This window comes from Sminthopsis crassicaudata, chromosome 4, assembly GCF_048593235.1.
Source record: "Sminthopsis crassicaudata isolate SCR6 chromosome 4, ASM4859323v1, whole genome shotgun sequence".
NCBI lineage: Eukaryota > Metazoa > Chordata > Mammalia > Dasyuromorphia > Dasyuridae > Sminthopsis > Sminthopsis crassicaudata.
Genome location: NC_133620.1, coordinates 270,926,926 through 270,942,176, shown reverse-complemented (window position 1 = coordinate 270,942,176; position 15,251 = coordinate 270,926,926). Strand labels below are relative to the sequence as shown.

The 15,251-nt window shown below is 33.4% G+C and overlaps 1 protein-coding gene across 1 annotated transcript in view; it reads right to left on the bottom strand.

The window, feature by feature from the left end:
* Window positions 1–1,817: 1,817 nt before the first annotated feature.
* ADGRF1 (adhesion G protein-coupled receptor F1) overlaps window positions 1,818–15,251 on the bottom strand; it is a 68,101-nt gene continuing 54,667 nt past the window's right edge. The window contains 4 exon segments of the mRNA XM_074310724.1: window positions 1,818–5,700; window positions 7,411–7,474; window positions 13,097–13,159; window positions 14,474–14,515. Coding sequence (XP_074166825.1) covers window positions 5,627–5,700; window positions 7,411–7,474; window positions 13,097–13,159; window positions 14,474–14,515 — 243 coding nt within the window. The 3' untranslated portion in view covers window positions 1,818–5,626.

Below are 15,251 nucleotides of genomic sequence, written 5' to 3'. Positions count from 1 at the left end.
CTTTAGCAAAATTGCAGGATACAAAGTAATTCACATAAATCATCAGCATCTTTATGTGTTATTAATAAAGCCCAGCAGTAAGAGATACAAACAGAAATTACATTTAGAATAACTATAGATAATAAAAAAATATTCAGGAGTCTATCTGCCAAGACAAAGTCAGGAACTATATAAACACAATTACAAAACACTTTCCACAAAAATAAAGTCAGATCTACACACACACACACACACACACACACACACACACACACACACACAAGATATCTCCAACCAATCACCTTGTGCATCAAGAAACTGCCTAAGCAATCAAGTTCCTGTAAAAGGGTCCCAAGTCTAAATTGGCTCAATCTAGCTAGTCAATGATAAGGCACTAAGAAAAATTATAACTCAAATTGTAAATCAGATCAATAGTATCTAGGATTGTAAATTTGATCAATCTGAACTTTGAATGGGAGGGGCAAGGAACCAAATTAACAGTACAAAGTTTGTTCTCACTTCTGTGTCTGGTGTGAACCTCACCTGGGAGCACATAGGCTTCTCATGAGAATTGCTGAATAAAGGATTCTTCTTTCATTGTAAAAGAGCATTGTTTGCATTACTCATGGACTAGCTTGCAACTGGGGAAGCAGTGGGCAGCAGCAGCTCATCCTGGGCTTACTCCCCAATCCTGTTGAATTCCATGGGTTTTTTAATAACACTTTCTTTTCTATTTTTTAAAATTAGCACCAAATAGCTTCGATTATTAATGTTTTATAATGACCTGAGATCTGCAAGTATGTATTTTTCCATTATTTTTTTCCTGAGTTTCTAGGTTTTTTTTTTATTTCAAATCAATTTTTATTTGACTAGTTCTATAAAGTAATATCTTAGTGGTATCATTGATTATAACAATAAAATCTATAAATTCATTTTTGTATCATCATAATTTTGGCTATATTTGCAACTTCTTATTCTGCTCTACTATTCTTTGATGTGGTTCTATTTGAATAAAAACCACATGCCCCAGAACCCTTTCCATTACTGTCCTACTGGGATGGGGATTAAAATAAACAAGAAACAAATAGAATGAAAGCCAGTGTTAAAAAAAAAAAAATGAAGTCACATGGAATTTTGTCATGAGTCTTTCCCAAACAGTATCAGGTGGACAGTTTTGGAAAGCTGTTTTTCCAAACTCCCTAGAGTTTCTTTAATAGCCAGCTTTGGTACTTAGGTCCTAGAAAGTAGCACTGAGGTTATGGATAGGACATTGCTAAGTCAACTTATGAAAAATTCATAGATATGAAGTTTTTTAGTTCTTACATAGTTAAAACAGCAATATTTGATACTCTCTAAGATTTGGTAAGAGCTTTATTCCAAGAATACCAAGTGTCTGGTCCATCAAAAAAGGTGCAAACAATGTAATATGACTTTAGGCAAATCTTTAAATTTCTGACAGCCTTAGTTTCCTCATCTGCAAAATGATGGAACTGAACAAGGTAACCTCAGGGGGACTTTCAAACTCTAAATCTATGATCTCAAGACTCAAGAAGGCTAGTCCAAATAATGGACATGGAAGCGCTGCTTAAGAATAAACTTAAACAGTCAAAACTTAGGAAAGATTGAGCAAGGTCACTAAAAAAATGTGCATATATAAATATACGTTCTCATATAATATATACAAAAATGTGTATACACACATATCCCACAATGTTTCTTAATCTTTTTGTGTTATGGACCCCTTGGGCAAACTGGTGAAGCCTAAAGACTCTTTTAATAGAAACTTAGATTTAGAGTACCAAAATTCTCTACAAGAAAAAACATTAAACACAAGAAGATAATAAAGCAAAAATGTTTTATTAAGGGGAGATACAAAAGGATGGAGGAATTCAACTGGAGTTTGGTTCCCCAATTTTTTGTTGTTTTTTTTTTTTTTTCACAATGCTTTCAAGTTTATTGGATTTTCATATACATTTAAAAGAAGACATTTCAGAACAGCACAGCTCCCCTATAGAAGACTGGGCATGACACTGACAGTCCCATAGCACGAAGCATAGAACAGTAAAATCTGGGAGATATTATAGGGTTCTTATCTGTATCTATCAGAATCAGACAATAGGAGAAAGGAGTAAGCAGCCTTTTCCTGAGGACTGGTACTAATTTGTGTTGATAGGGAAAAGCAAGATTCCTTATGAATTGGCTCCACCCACCACGGGCTTTGAATTATTATTGATGGACTTACATGGTGATTCAGGGATTTTGAGCTTCTTTGGGACATTATAACTCACTCTTTATTAGAATAGTTTTTAATGTGTTAAATACAGAGAATTACAAAGGAAATAAATATCTTGAAACACATCAGAATATTTTTCAAAAAGTTCACGGGACCCAAGTTAAGAACACCTGTTCTCCAACATCATAGGAAGAATGAATAAAAAGTATATTATTTTATTCACCAAATCCCAATAGCCTAAATAGGGGGGTATACACAGTTTGACAAATCATAGAATCAAAAATTATAATTTAGGAGGTAGAAGGGCCTTAGTAAGCACTGCATATCCTTTTTATATATGGTAGAGTAGAAACTAATCACTACATATTCTTTTACATATGGTAAAGTAGAAACAGAAGAGCCATCATGGTGCAGTGAAAAGGATGCCTGGATTAAAGTCAAAGGACCTTGATTTAATTCAGAGTTCAATGCCCAGGCCTTCCATTTGCTTCTATTCGTGTAGCTTTGGACAAGTGACTTAGTTTCTTCATCTGAAAAGTTAGATAGATGTTAAGATATCTTTTAGCTCTACACCTGTGATCTTTTTTCCCAATAGTATTTTATTTTCTTCCCCAAGAGAACAAGCAATCTGATATAGGTTAAATATGTACAATCCTTTTGAACATATTTCTGTATTTGTCATATTGTGCAAGAAAAATTAGACAAAAGGAGAAAAAATATGAGAAAGAAAAATAACAGATGGAAATACTATATTTTGATTACATTGTCTCCATAGTTTTCTTTCAGGATGCAGATGGCATTTTTCCTCCCAAGTCTATTGGAATTGCCTTGAATTGCCTTATTGCTGAAAACAGCCAAGTCCATCACAGTTGATCATCACATAATCCTGTTGTTATTGTATATAATGTTCTCATAGTTCCATTCACTTCACTTAGCATCAGTTTATGTAAGTCATTCCAGGATTTTCTGAAAGCAGCTTGTTGATCGTTTTCTTGTAGAACAATAATATTCCATTATATTCATCTAACATAACTAATTCAGCCATTCCCCAGCTGAGGAGCATCCACTCAATTTCCAGTTCCTTGCCCCTACAAAAAGAGCTGCTACAAACATTTTTGCACAAATGGGTCCTTTTCCCCTTTTTCAAAGGAGATAGGGACTCAGTAGTGAGGGCTATAAAGGTTAAATAACTTGAGTAAGGTCACTCAGCTAATTCATTGACAGAGAAAGTAATAGAATCCAAGGACTACTGTGGCTGGAGCCACAGAGGTGAGGAATACTCAAGATATGCAAAGACTAAATGTGCCACTATTCCAGGGGTAGGGGTAGTATTTAGCTATGGTGCTTGATATATAAAGAGAAAGGAAGAAGATTTCTATTGACATAAGATGTAAGACTGGCCATGACTCTATGGATTTGAGGTAGTAGGGAGAAGGGAATGGTGCAAGTAGGGAGAAGCTACATGGATAGTGTGGGTAGTCTTCACTTTCATTTTTTATATAATAATTTCAACAAACATTTATTATCTACTGGGCATGTGGTACTGTATGGCAAAGACAAAAATGAGACAGCTCCTACCCTTAAGTAATTTACATTCAGCTGGGAATAAAACCCATGGAAAAGTAAATTAAAGTGTATGTAAAATAAATTCTAAGTAATTTTGGTATGGGAATGTGGGAGAGTGCTATCAATTGGGAAGATCAGGAAAAAGTCCTTTAAAAGGTGGCACTTAAGCTATAGTTTGAAAAGTTTCATAGGGAAAATAAGGAAAGGGAAAATTTTTGAGAACAAGGGACAGTTGGTTAAGAGTACAGAGGTGACAACTCAAAACTTAGTTGTTCTAATTATTATCTGTGTGGCGTTGGGTACTTATTCAACTTAACCCCTCATGAGGGTATTAGATTCAGTGATCTAGTTCCCTTTCAGTTCCATGTCTATGATCCCATAAACCTCAGTGTTTAGCTATGTTTCTTCTAGGAATAAATTATAGGACTATCACAACATCAATAGGATGCAGCCTTTTGGGTAGACATGTAGGGAATTGAGAACATAGTCCTTTAATAGAGAGGAGAGCTATTTGACTTTGTGATAACTAACTCCTCACACATATAATTATGGCAGGTGCCAATGTGTGAAAAAGCTCTATAATGGAGTGTGTGTGTATGTGTGTGTGTGTTTGTGTGAGAGAGAAAGACAGACAGACAGACAGAGACAGAGACAAAAAGACAGAGACAGAGAAAGACAGAGACAGAGACAAAGACAGAAAAAGGAAGGAGGAAGAGAGAGACAGAGAGACAGAGACAGAGAGATAGAGAGTGTGTGTGTTTTTAAGGGACTGATGTCCTACAGCTAATGTCCTATAGCTACAGATACTTTTTTCATGCTATGGTATCAGTAGAAACTTGATATTCTTAATTAATTGCTATCTCAAGGAAATGTCACCATTTTGATACAGACTAATTATGTCTCTAGTACAAATTATAAACTTAAAAGATTTTTTTAAAATAATCACTATAATTGATTTCTTTTGTGATTCTATATCTTTTGGTTTATACATTTAAGAACATTTTTCTAAGAAAGGGTCCATAAATTTTCATCAGATTTTCAAGGAGACCATCACACAAACCAAAGGTTAATAACTCCTGCTCTAGAATGTACCACTTGGGGGCAGCTAAGTAGTGTAGTAGATATGCACCAGCTCTGAATTCAGGAGGACCTGAGTTCAAATGTGGCCTCAGACACTTACTTAACCATGTGACCCTGGACAAGTCACTTAACCCCAATTGCCTCAGAAAAAAAAAAAAGTTCCATTTGAATCCATGCTCTATCCAGGTTACCCTTGTTCTAAAGAAAATGTGGCACTTACAGAAAAAGGCTGTCTACATGAACCCTCAATTATAGGAATTGCTTCAAATAGGGGCTAACATATTCATGGTGTGTGTGGGGGGGGAGGTGATGGGGAGTGTCATTTAGCTTAATTGTTTTCTAAAATGAAATAAGTACAGACTCATCTGTTTGTCCATTTTTCATTCATTAATGCCAGTCCCAGAGATATGAGATTAATTTTAAAGTCAGGATCTCTATTTTTAAAGACATTGACAAGGCAAAGAAAGTACTAAATTATATGAGCCCCTGCCCCTTCATATCATCACAATGGCATTTATTTTTTTTAGGCCACAATTTTCAATTAGCCATCATTCCAGAGAGGAACAATATCCACCTTATTGAAGATAAAATGGGGCATTGGCAGAGCATCTATGGCCCCCTTGTCTTGGCTCCAATCTCACAATCTAATAAGACTAACAATGATCCCATAAATGTCACCTAATGCCAAGGACAATTTCTCTCCTGACATTTCGCAGCAAATGTTAAGTTGTGCAGAATGATTCTTATTTGATTTTGTGCAGCCTGGGATCATTCAGATGATAAAAACTGAGTAAGCGTAATGTCACTTGTCGACTCTTCTACACCAGAAAGTGTATATGTACCTGAAAGAAAGGACAAACAAAACATAAGTAACCAATGGACTAAAATGCATAGGATAAGCCAACAATATTTTTTTCATTGCTGTGGAGGTAAACTCTGGGCAATAATAAGGCTAGGGGTGAATTTTGGCCAGTAGGCACCAGCTCAATGATGTAATGATAGATACTGATGTACTTGGAACTTCCCTTTTGGATAGAAAGACTTATCTTTATTTATAGTTATCACCTATTTATCTATATCTATAGATATTACAGTTTTATCTGGCTTTATCAGCAAAGGAGGTCAAGCAGCTTAGATGAAAAAGGATTTTATACTTTTCACAACTCTAATTTTTCCCCATAATACTAACTGAAGAGACTTTGGCCAGAGTTCGTTCTTGTGATCAGTATCTTAACCTCGAATTTCAAGAGAATCTTCAATATCCAGGTAGGTCATGGAGCTAATCATTCACTTCAGCTAAATCTTCTAGCTTGGTAATTAAATTTAATTACAATGTGAAATTATAATAAGAAAGCTAGAAGAATCATGAGAAGGCATTCCCACTCCATTTTTTTTTATAAAGATAGGGAATTAAGGGTATAGAATGATAAAATGTCAAAAATTTTAATGTGTTGACTACTTTTATAAAACTGTGCTTCCAATAATATTTATTTATTATAAAGGATAATTCTTTGGGAGGAAGTATAGGAAAGTATATATTGGAAAATATAGGCACTCTAAAAATAAAATATAGCAAATTTATTTTTGAAAATAAAATATCAATATTATTCTAATTGCTTAGGGAAATCCAACATACATAAAAATTACTATAATATAGAAGTACCAAAAAGCTTTTTTTTAAAAAAGCATCATTTTGGGCAGCTAGGTGGCACAGTAGTTAGAGCAGCAGCCCTGAAGTCCTGCAGGAGAACCTGAGTTCAAATCTGGTCTTAGACACTTAACACTTTCCTAGCTGTATGACCCTGGGTAATCCACTTAACCACAATTGTCTCAACAACAACAACAACAAATCATTTCTGTATATATTTCTATCATCTATCTATATAATATATGTAATTATATATAATAATAATAATAATACATATACACAATATACACATAAGAAGTATCTATGTGGCACAATGAATAAAGTTAAAATTTAGAGTTCAAATCCATCCTCAGAAACTTCCTGTGTGATCCTGGGCAAGTCACTTAACTCTGTTTTCCTCAGTTACCTCATTTATAAAATGAACTGGAGAAAGAAATGGCAAACCACTTGTATCTTTTCCAAGAAAACCCCCAAAGGGGTCACAAAGATTTGGAAATGACTGAGCAATAACATGCACACATATGTATGTATATACATATGATCATATATATATATGATATATATATGTATGGATGTATTCGTGCATATATGTGGTACACGTGTGTATATATTCTCTATTTTTCCCTCTCTGTCTCTGTTTCTTCATTCAGCTGAATCATATGTTGAAGGCAGTAATTCAGCTTCAACTGTGGTATTCTTGATTTTATAAGGATTAGACACCTGTTATTCTGGACACTTGTCACTTTTATTATGGAGGGATTCCTTTTGGCTATAAGTCAGATAAGATGACCATTGAGTTCCTTGCAATATAAATATGTTTCCAGAAATTCTGGGATGATTCATGTAAAATTTCCTTCCTTTAGCACACTATCCCTTGAAAAAGCCTGGAATTATTTGAACTCACCTTTTTGGTTTAATGGGTTAAATGTCTGTAAGAATTTGGGTCCCATTGCTAGATCTGATGTACTCTGCAAAAGAAAAAGAAAACAGCATTTTAAAATATTTCCTTCTTTCTCTTATCTTCCTTCTCCTTCAAGTTCTTCTCTCCTCTTCATCTTCCTTCTTATCTTCCTTTTTTCCCTTTCCTATTTCTTTGAAGGAAGATGAGGAGAAAAAGAAAAAGGAAGGGAAGGAGAAATGGGACTTGTTAATGATATTAACATTAGTAATATTCTACATATACCAAATATTTGTAACAAAATCAATGATTCTACCACATCTCTCTTGCACATTATTTTTTTTTCTTTTCAAGACATTAGGCCTTGTTTTATTGCATCCTAAAAATACTTTGACAATATAAAGACAATTTTCAGACACTTTTGTACTTTTTAACAGCAATTTTGTCAGTATTTTTGACATTTTATTTTTATTTTCTAGAGATAACTTTTTAGAGCTAACATTTTGGATTCTGAGACTAGTCAACTGACTGTGTACTTGTCATTAGCTGATAAAAGCATCCTCTTCATATACATTGTCATGAAAACATCTTGATCTTATATGCTGTAATTGTCTCCAATTGTCAAACACTATATGAATTTTAAGTATTTGTTATTAATAAGACAATCAGTGTACTATTTACTAAGTAGGATTGCACATCTACCTTTTTATTATTAGAGATTTAAAAAATAAAACTCCTGTAATCCCTGCAAGGTCCCCAGTAGTATTCCACATGTAATATTCAAACCAGTCTTTTGATTTTAAAATCTGTACTCTTTCTACTATTCCATATTTAATTTCTATAAGGAAGCCCCATAAATTGATTTACTAATGGTACTCTATTTTGAAAAATCTCATCCCCTATGGGAAAACCAGACTACTAATGCATTGTTGGTAGAGTTGTGAAATGAAATAACCATTTTGGAGAGCAATTCAGAATTATTCCCCAAAGGCTATAAAACTGTGCACAACCTTTGATCCATCAGTACCACTTTGTTTTTTTATCTCAAAGAAATCATAAAAGAGGGGAAAGGATCCAATGCACAGATGTTTGGAGCAGTCTTTTTTTTTTTTTTTATAATGGCAAAAATTGGAAATTTAGTAGGAAAATGAGAAGTGGCTAAATAATTTATGGCATATGAAAGTAATGAAATATTATGGTTCTATAAAAATGATGAAAAGGCTAATTTTAAGAAGTTCTGAAAAGATTTACATGAACTGATGCTGAGTGAAGCAAGCAAAATCAAGAAAACATTGTACATAGCAATGCGATGACCTATATGATAGACTTGATTCTTCTCAGAAGTTCAGTGACCCAAAGCAATCCCAATAAACTTTGGATGGAAAATGCCATCCATATTCAGAGAGAGAACTATAGAGACTGAATGTAAATCAACACATTCTTTGTTCTCTTTTTTTTATTTCTTCTGGTTTTTCTCATGATATTTCCCTTTTGTTCTGATTTTTCTCTCCTAATATGACTCATATGAAAATATATTTTAAAAAATGAATGTACATGTATAATCAAAAAGTTGTCCTTACATATAATTGAGGGGAAAATGAAAAAAAAAGAAAAAATACCATTCCCTACATTAGGAATATGGTAAACAATAGTAGAAAATAATGTTTTTGTGTGTGTGTGTTTATGTGTATGTATATGTGGGTATGTGTGTGTTCAGATTCTTATCTGAAAATTGGAAATACAAATGTTTTTAGGATCCATATACCCAGTTTATTTTTTTTGTTCCTTTTTTTTTTTCTTTTTTCAATTATCCAACATTTATTTTTTTTTTCTGCCTTTCCCCTATGAAAACCTGCCTCCTGGTAGAGAGGTAATAGGTTCAGTATTCTGATGGAGAAATAGAGATAGATACACATATCTAGATATGTATGTGTATTTTGACATGAATTTGTTTTACTTGACTACACAGGATTTTATTTTTCTTGTTTTATTACTGGGAGGGGGAGAAAAAAGTAGACAATGTTGAATTTAATTTTTTAAAAAATGAATTCATAAAAAACTAAAGCATTTTAATTGGTTACAATTTTATAGATACCAACATAAATAATGTTAGCTTTTTAGAATCATAATAGAACCATCACAATAATAGCTTACTCTAACAAATAACTTGTTAGAGCTAAAAGTAATTTTATAGATCATCTGTTCTACCTACTCCAATTTAAAGATAAGGCAGTTAGGGCTCAAATAGATAAAGGGACTTAATCCAAAGGACTTAATCCAAGATCACATAATTGGTGACAATGCTAAGATTTGAGACAGAATGATACAATGGAAAGCATAGTGGGATGTTGAAGATCTGGGTTCAAATCTCTGCTATCCCACTTCGTAACATGTATGACCTTAACTAAGTCATTAACTTGCTTGGACTCCAGTTGGACTATATACCTTCTAAGGTAGCTTCTAGTTCTCAATTTATGGCTCTATTATCCCTGTCTCTTATTCCTGTGTCCTTTCTATACACCATGCTCCTTCCTACTATAGCATAAGAGATTTGAGAATGATGCCTAATATCAAAGGTAATTTTTTTGTTTGTTTTTGTCATTTAACAAGTGCAAAATAAGAATTTAAAAAACTTTTTCTAAAAGCAACAACAAAGCTATGAAGACTTATGTAGGTTTCCCTACAGTTGAATTCATTGATTTATATAAAACACTGGAAATTTCTCACTTTAGCAATTAGGCTCAAGGACAGGAGAGATGGGTCCTAATTAACTTCCCCAAGGCCAAATTTCAAAGCCAGAGTAAAAAAAAAAAACAAAACAAACCAAAAACAAATATGTTTGTTTCTAACCATTGTGTTCAGCTGAACTCTTTTGGCAAAGAGTGAAATTGGAACCTTGTGTTTCTATAAAGAAATTTTCGGTCTTCAGTAATAAAAAAATCTGAAATGAAGTTAAGTGGGACCAGCCCCCATCAGAAAACCTAGGCAGCTATTTCTTTGGAGACAGTGGATTGTGAAGACCATCTCCTTACTTTCCTAGGGAATGAGAATTAATTATGGAAAATACAGAAAGGAAGATACAAGGTAAGAACAAAAAGGATCTACACCTAATCCTGGACAAGAAGGTATTATGTTATTTGGTAACATAAATGACACTGATTTTATTCAAAGGCTCTATTGTTTAAACATTCAAAAAAGAAAAAAACCAAATAATTTTAAAAAGTGAAAGATGCAAAAATGTTCCTCAATCATGTGCATGCACAGTGTGTGTATATATATACACACATATGTTTTATGTATGTCATATGTATTTTATATGTATATATATATATATACACATATGCATGCATACATGCACACACATTTATTTATGATTGAGAAACATTTACCACAACAAAGAATTTGTTAGAGCTAAAAGGAATCTTGTAAATCATCTCTAATACCCACTTCATTTAAAGGATGATGTAATTGGAGATTAGATAGATTTAGGGACTTAGCCAAGATCACATAGTTGGTGACACACACATATATGTACATACACATACATATACGCATGTGTGTGTATATATGTATATATATATATATATATATATATATATATATATATACATACACATATATGTGAATATATATATTTTATATACATATATATATATATATCATTTGAACCTCATAGTAACAATGAGTAATAAGTATTATTATTATCCCATAATACAGATGAGGAAAGAAAGAAAATTAGTAACTTTCCCAGATTACACAACTAAGACATATTGCTTTTGCCATATGACTCCATGGCCTTTCTCTGAATCAGAGATTCTTAACCATTTTGGTGCCACAGCCCCTTTGGTAGCCTGATAAAGCCTAAAGACTCTTTAGAGAAATGTTTATTGTCTGCCTTCAGAATTGAAAAATAGCAAATTTCAATTAAATAACAAAAATAAAGATGGAATATTTTTTTATGTAAGTTCATAGATTCCTTGAAATCTATCCACAAGCTCTCAGAGTTTTATGAACTCAAAGTTCAGAAACCCAGCTTTAAGACTAAAAGTACATAATGGTTTCTAATCCGCATTAATAGGAAAGATTTCCTTCTACCAACAAAATTATAGGTCCTGACCAAAAAATAAAATAAATAGACTTTAAAGTTTGATAGTCTTCAATCAAGGGAGCCTAAATAGCTAAGTAACACTATAGCATAAGAAACAATTGTTTGTGGCTTTGATAGGGACACACCCCAAAAGAAAGGTGTAGACATACCTATAAACCACTTGTTAAGAGAATTAAGGACATCTCAATCTACTTACTTATCTATTTGTACTTCATTAAAATTAAGTAAGTGACCCCCAGGCTCTGGGATATGATTTAACTGGTTCAGGCTGCTCTGAATTGGACTTTTTTTTTAACTGGACCTATAAAAAGAAGAAAGCAACTCTATCAGGGATAATCTGAGGAGATACTGAAAACTAAGTATATATAGACAGACCAGGGAGAGAGAAGCTTTCCATAACCCATGCCTCAGGAGCCTCCAATTCCATCCTTGGGGACAAAAAAGGCATGCTGTAATTGAATGTATTTTTACCTAAATTGCCAAGAGATGACAATGAGGCACATCATCTCTGGAGAGCATGCAACCACCTGATTCAGGCTTATACCTAGAAGAGGAAAAAAAGTTTCTAACTGCAACTGTGAAAATGCAGGGACATAGCCTTTCAGTATGAGAAATGGTGGCTATGATGAGGGAACTTATGATAGATGTTCCTAAATCCTTACAAAATCTTAAGGAATAGTATAGTTAAAGGGATGTACATGCAACTTGGGTTCATCCAACTTTGCCTCTTATTTTACTATCTAAGTCACCCTATTCAAGTCAATTAACTACTTTAGTTAGGCTTCAGTTTCCTAAAAAATGAGAGGAGTGGATTAAGTTCCCTTCTCACTATAAATTCTTTGATAGTGTTGAGAAATACTTTTGAGTTGAATTTTAGATAAATGGATATAGTCCTTGACCTCCATAGAGACAGTAAAATATAGACAAAGGAACACTGGATTTACACTCAAAAGACATAAATTCAAATCCTACATCTTCTATTTACTATTTTAGTGACCTTCAGCAAGGTTCTTAGCCTCTCTAGGCTTCAGTTTTATATAATAAAAATATTTAAATACAACTAATATTTAATAATGGGGAGCTATAATGGGCTTGAGTCAGGAGACTCATTTTTTGGAGTTCAAATCTGGCCTCAAACACTTAGCAGCTGTGTGACCCTGAGCAAGTCACTGAACTCTTGTCTGCCTCAGTTTCCATATCTATAAAATGAGCAGGTGAAAGAAATAGCAAACCATTCTAGTATCTTTGCCAAGAAAAATCCAAAGGGAATCTTGAGGAGTTGGACACATCTAAACAAAAGTAATTATTTACATTGTTATAATGTAATTAAAAATAATAAATATAAATGGTATAAACTAATATAAAATAACAATATATAATATTTTATAGTGTTTTAGAGTTTGCAAAGCACTTTATATATGTTAATTCAAGATATACATGTGAGTTGTTATAATTGCTAAACTTATGACTTTTCATGACTTCATACTGAGTACTCCTCTTCAGAAGAAATTCCTGTATTGGATAAAAAAGATCCTTCTTATAATCCATGAAGTACTGCAATTGGACATCATTATCACAAATTACCTTCATTGGCTGCATTGAAGATGAGCTTATTGGAAACAGCTTCTTAAATAGAAGTTGGCGAACCTAGGAAGACAACAAAGAATATTAAGATATAATATACACCCATGTTTGTTTGTACTTCTTAGGAGGTGCTTTAGTTTCATAGTTTTTTAACAGAAATTTGGGGTTGTAGATCTAAAGATGGGAAGAATCTTGGGTGCTATTTAGTACAACTTCCACATTTTACAGATATAAACTGTGATTTGTCACATAATAAATATCAGAGTTGGGATTAAGAAGTTATGGAAAATCTCTCTGCATAAAGATAGATTGATCTTTATAGATAGTTATTTTCTTATCTTTTGTAAATGTTTATAGATATCTTTTGTTTTTATTTCATTATCCACTCCTTTTCAAAATATCCCTCCTTTCCCCTTCCAGGGAGCCATTCCTTAATATTAAAAACATATAAAAATGAGGGGGAAGGGAAAACGCCATTCAGGAAACTAAAGAATTTAACAAATTAACCAAGTGTCACATTTTATGCAGAATTGTACACCTATAGTTCCCCATCTATGCAAAGAAGGGAGATGTAGTTTTGGTAAGGAATAATGAATTGACAATCAGAAATTCCTGGGTTCAAATCCTGTTTTGGTCATTTACTTATGGTATGACTGTGAGAAAGTCACTATTTCTGAATCTCAGTTTCCACATCTCAAATATGAGAGAATTAGACAGATAAAGCTCTTCCTGTTGTAAATTTATGCTTCTGTGATTTTTATATATTCTGAGAGAGCCAGACCTGATAATTTTAATGTTTTGATTTTTTATGCCTATTCAATTTACATTATTGTAGTCATTTTGTATAATGTCTCTGGATTTGGGTATTTTCAAAAATTGCATTATGAATAGTTCTGTGTGATTAGGTGGCACAGTGGATAGAGTCCTGTAACTGGAGTCAGAAACTCATTTTAATGAGCTCAAATCTGACCTCAAATACTTAATAACTGTGTGATCCTGAGCAAGTCATGTAACCCCATTTGCTTCATTTTTCTCACCTGTAAAATAAGCTGGAGAAGGAAATAACAAACCACTCCAGTATCTCTGCCAAGAAAACTTCATATCAGGTCACACAGCTTTGGACATGACTAAAAACGACTGATCCACAATCACAAAAATTGAAATCAATGATTACTGTTGGGCTCTTCTGTGTCTCAGAGAAACCATCTATTTTATCATGTTAGAGCTATTGGATCTGGGAAGGATCCAGAGCTCATCTAATTGATTCCTATCACTTCCCAAATGAAGAACTTGAGACCTAGAAAAGGCAGGCGATTTTGAATGACAATAGAATGACCCTGTGGGGCAAAACAATTTTTAAAAAAAGTATATACATACCTTACTATCAAAAAGCATTCCAAAACATAAGATGAAAAATCCCTAGAAAACAAAAAAACTTGATAAACCACAATCCCTTTGTTTATCTTTTCCCAAACAGACTTTTAAAGACCTACAAGATTTGATTTTCCTGTTTTCTTGGGTCTGTCCTAAACTGCTTCTTTTGGCCAGATGTTATATTTGGTTAGAGGCATGAGTCTCACATAGTACTCTGTATTCACTACATATATTTACTATTAGTTTTCCTTTTTATGCAAGTAATGATTAGTCTTATATTATAATCATTTACAAATGCATTATTTTCCCCTACTAGATTGTAAGCTTCCCAGCCCTATGTTGTTTAACTTTGTATTATCTTTATAATTTCTCTTAGGCCCTGGCATAGTGCTGTGAACTTAGTGCAGGATTAAATGGGGCTGAGTGGGAGTGTGATTTCACTGATATAGAAAACACCAGGATGAAGGAGTTCTTTCAATCAATTCAGGTGGTCACCTACTCAGTAATTTATAATTATATAGTCTTAGAATGCAGATGTTATCATCCCAGGAAGCAATGCATGTAGAAATACTATCTTGAAACTACTTTCTACATGTTCTGTAAGTCTGTACTCTATTGATACACCTTGGCCCACCCCCATCCCCTTTGGGTTTCTTGTCGATCACATTTGTCCTAGCCACAGTTTTAAAGATCAACAATCATCACCCAAATTTATGCTTATATGTTAGAAAAGGGGGGAAGACAGGAAGGAACTGCTGCTTTTAATTATGGTCCAGCTTCA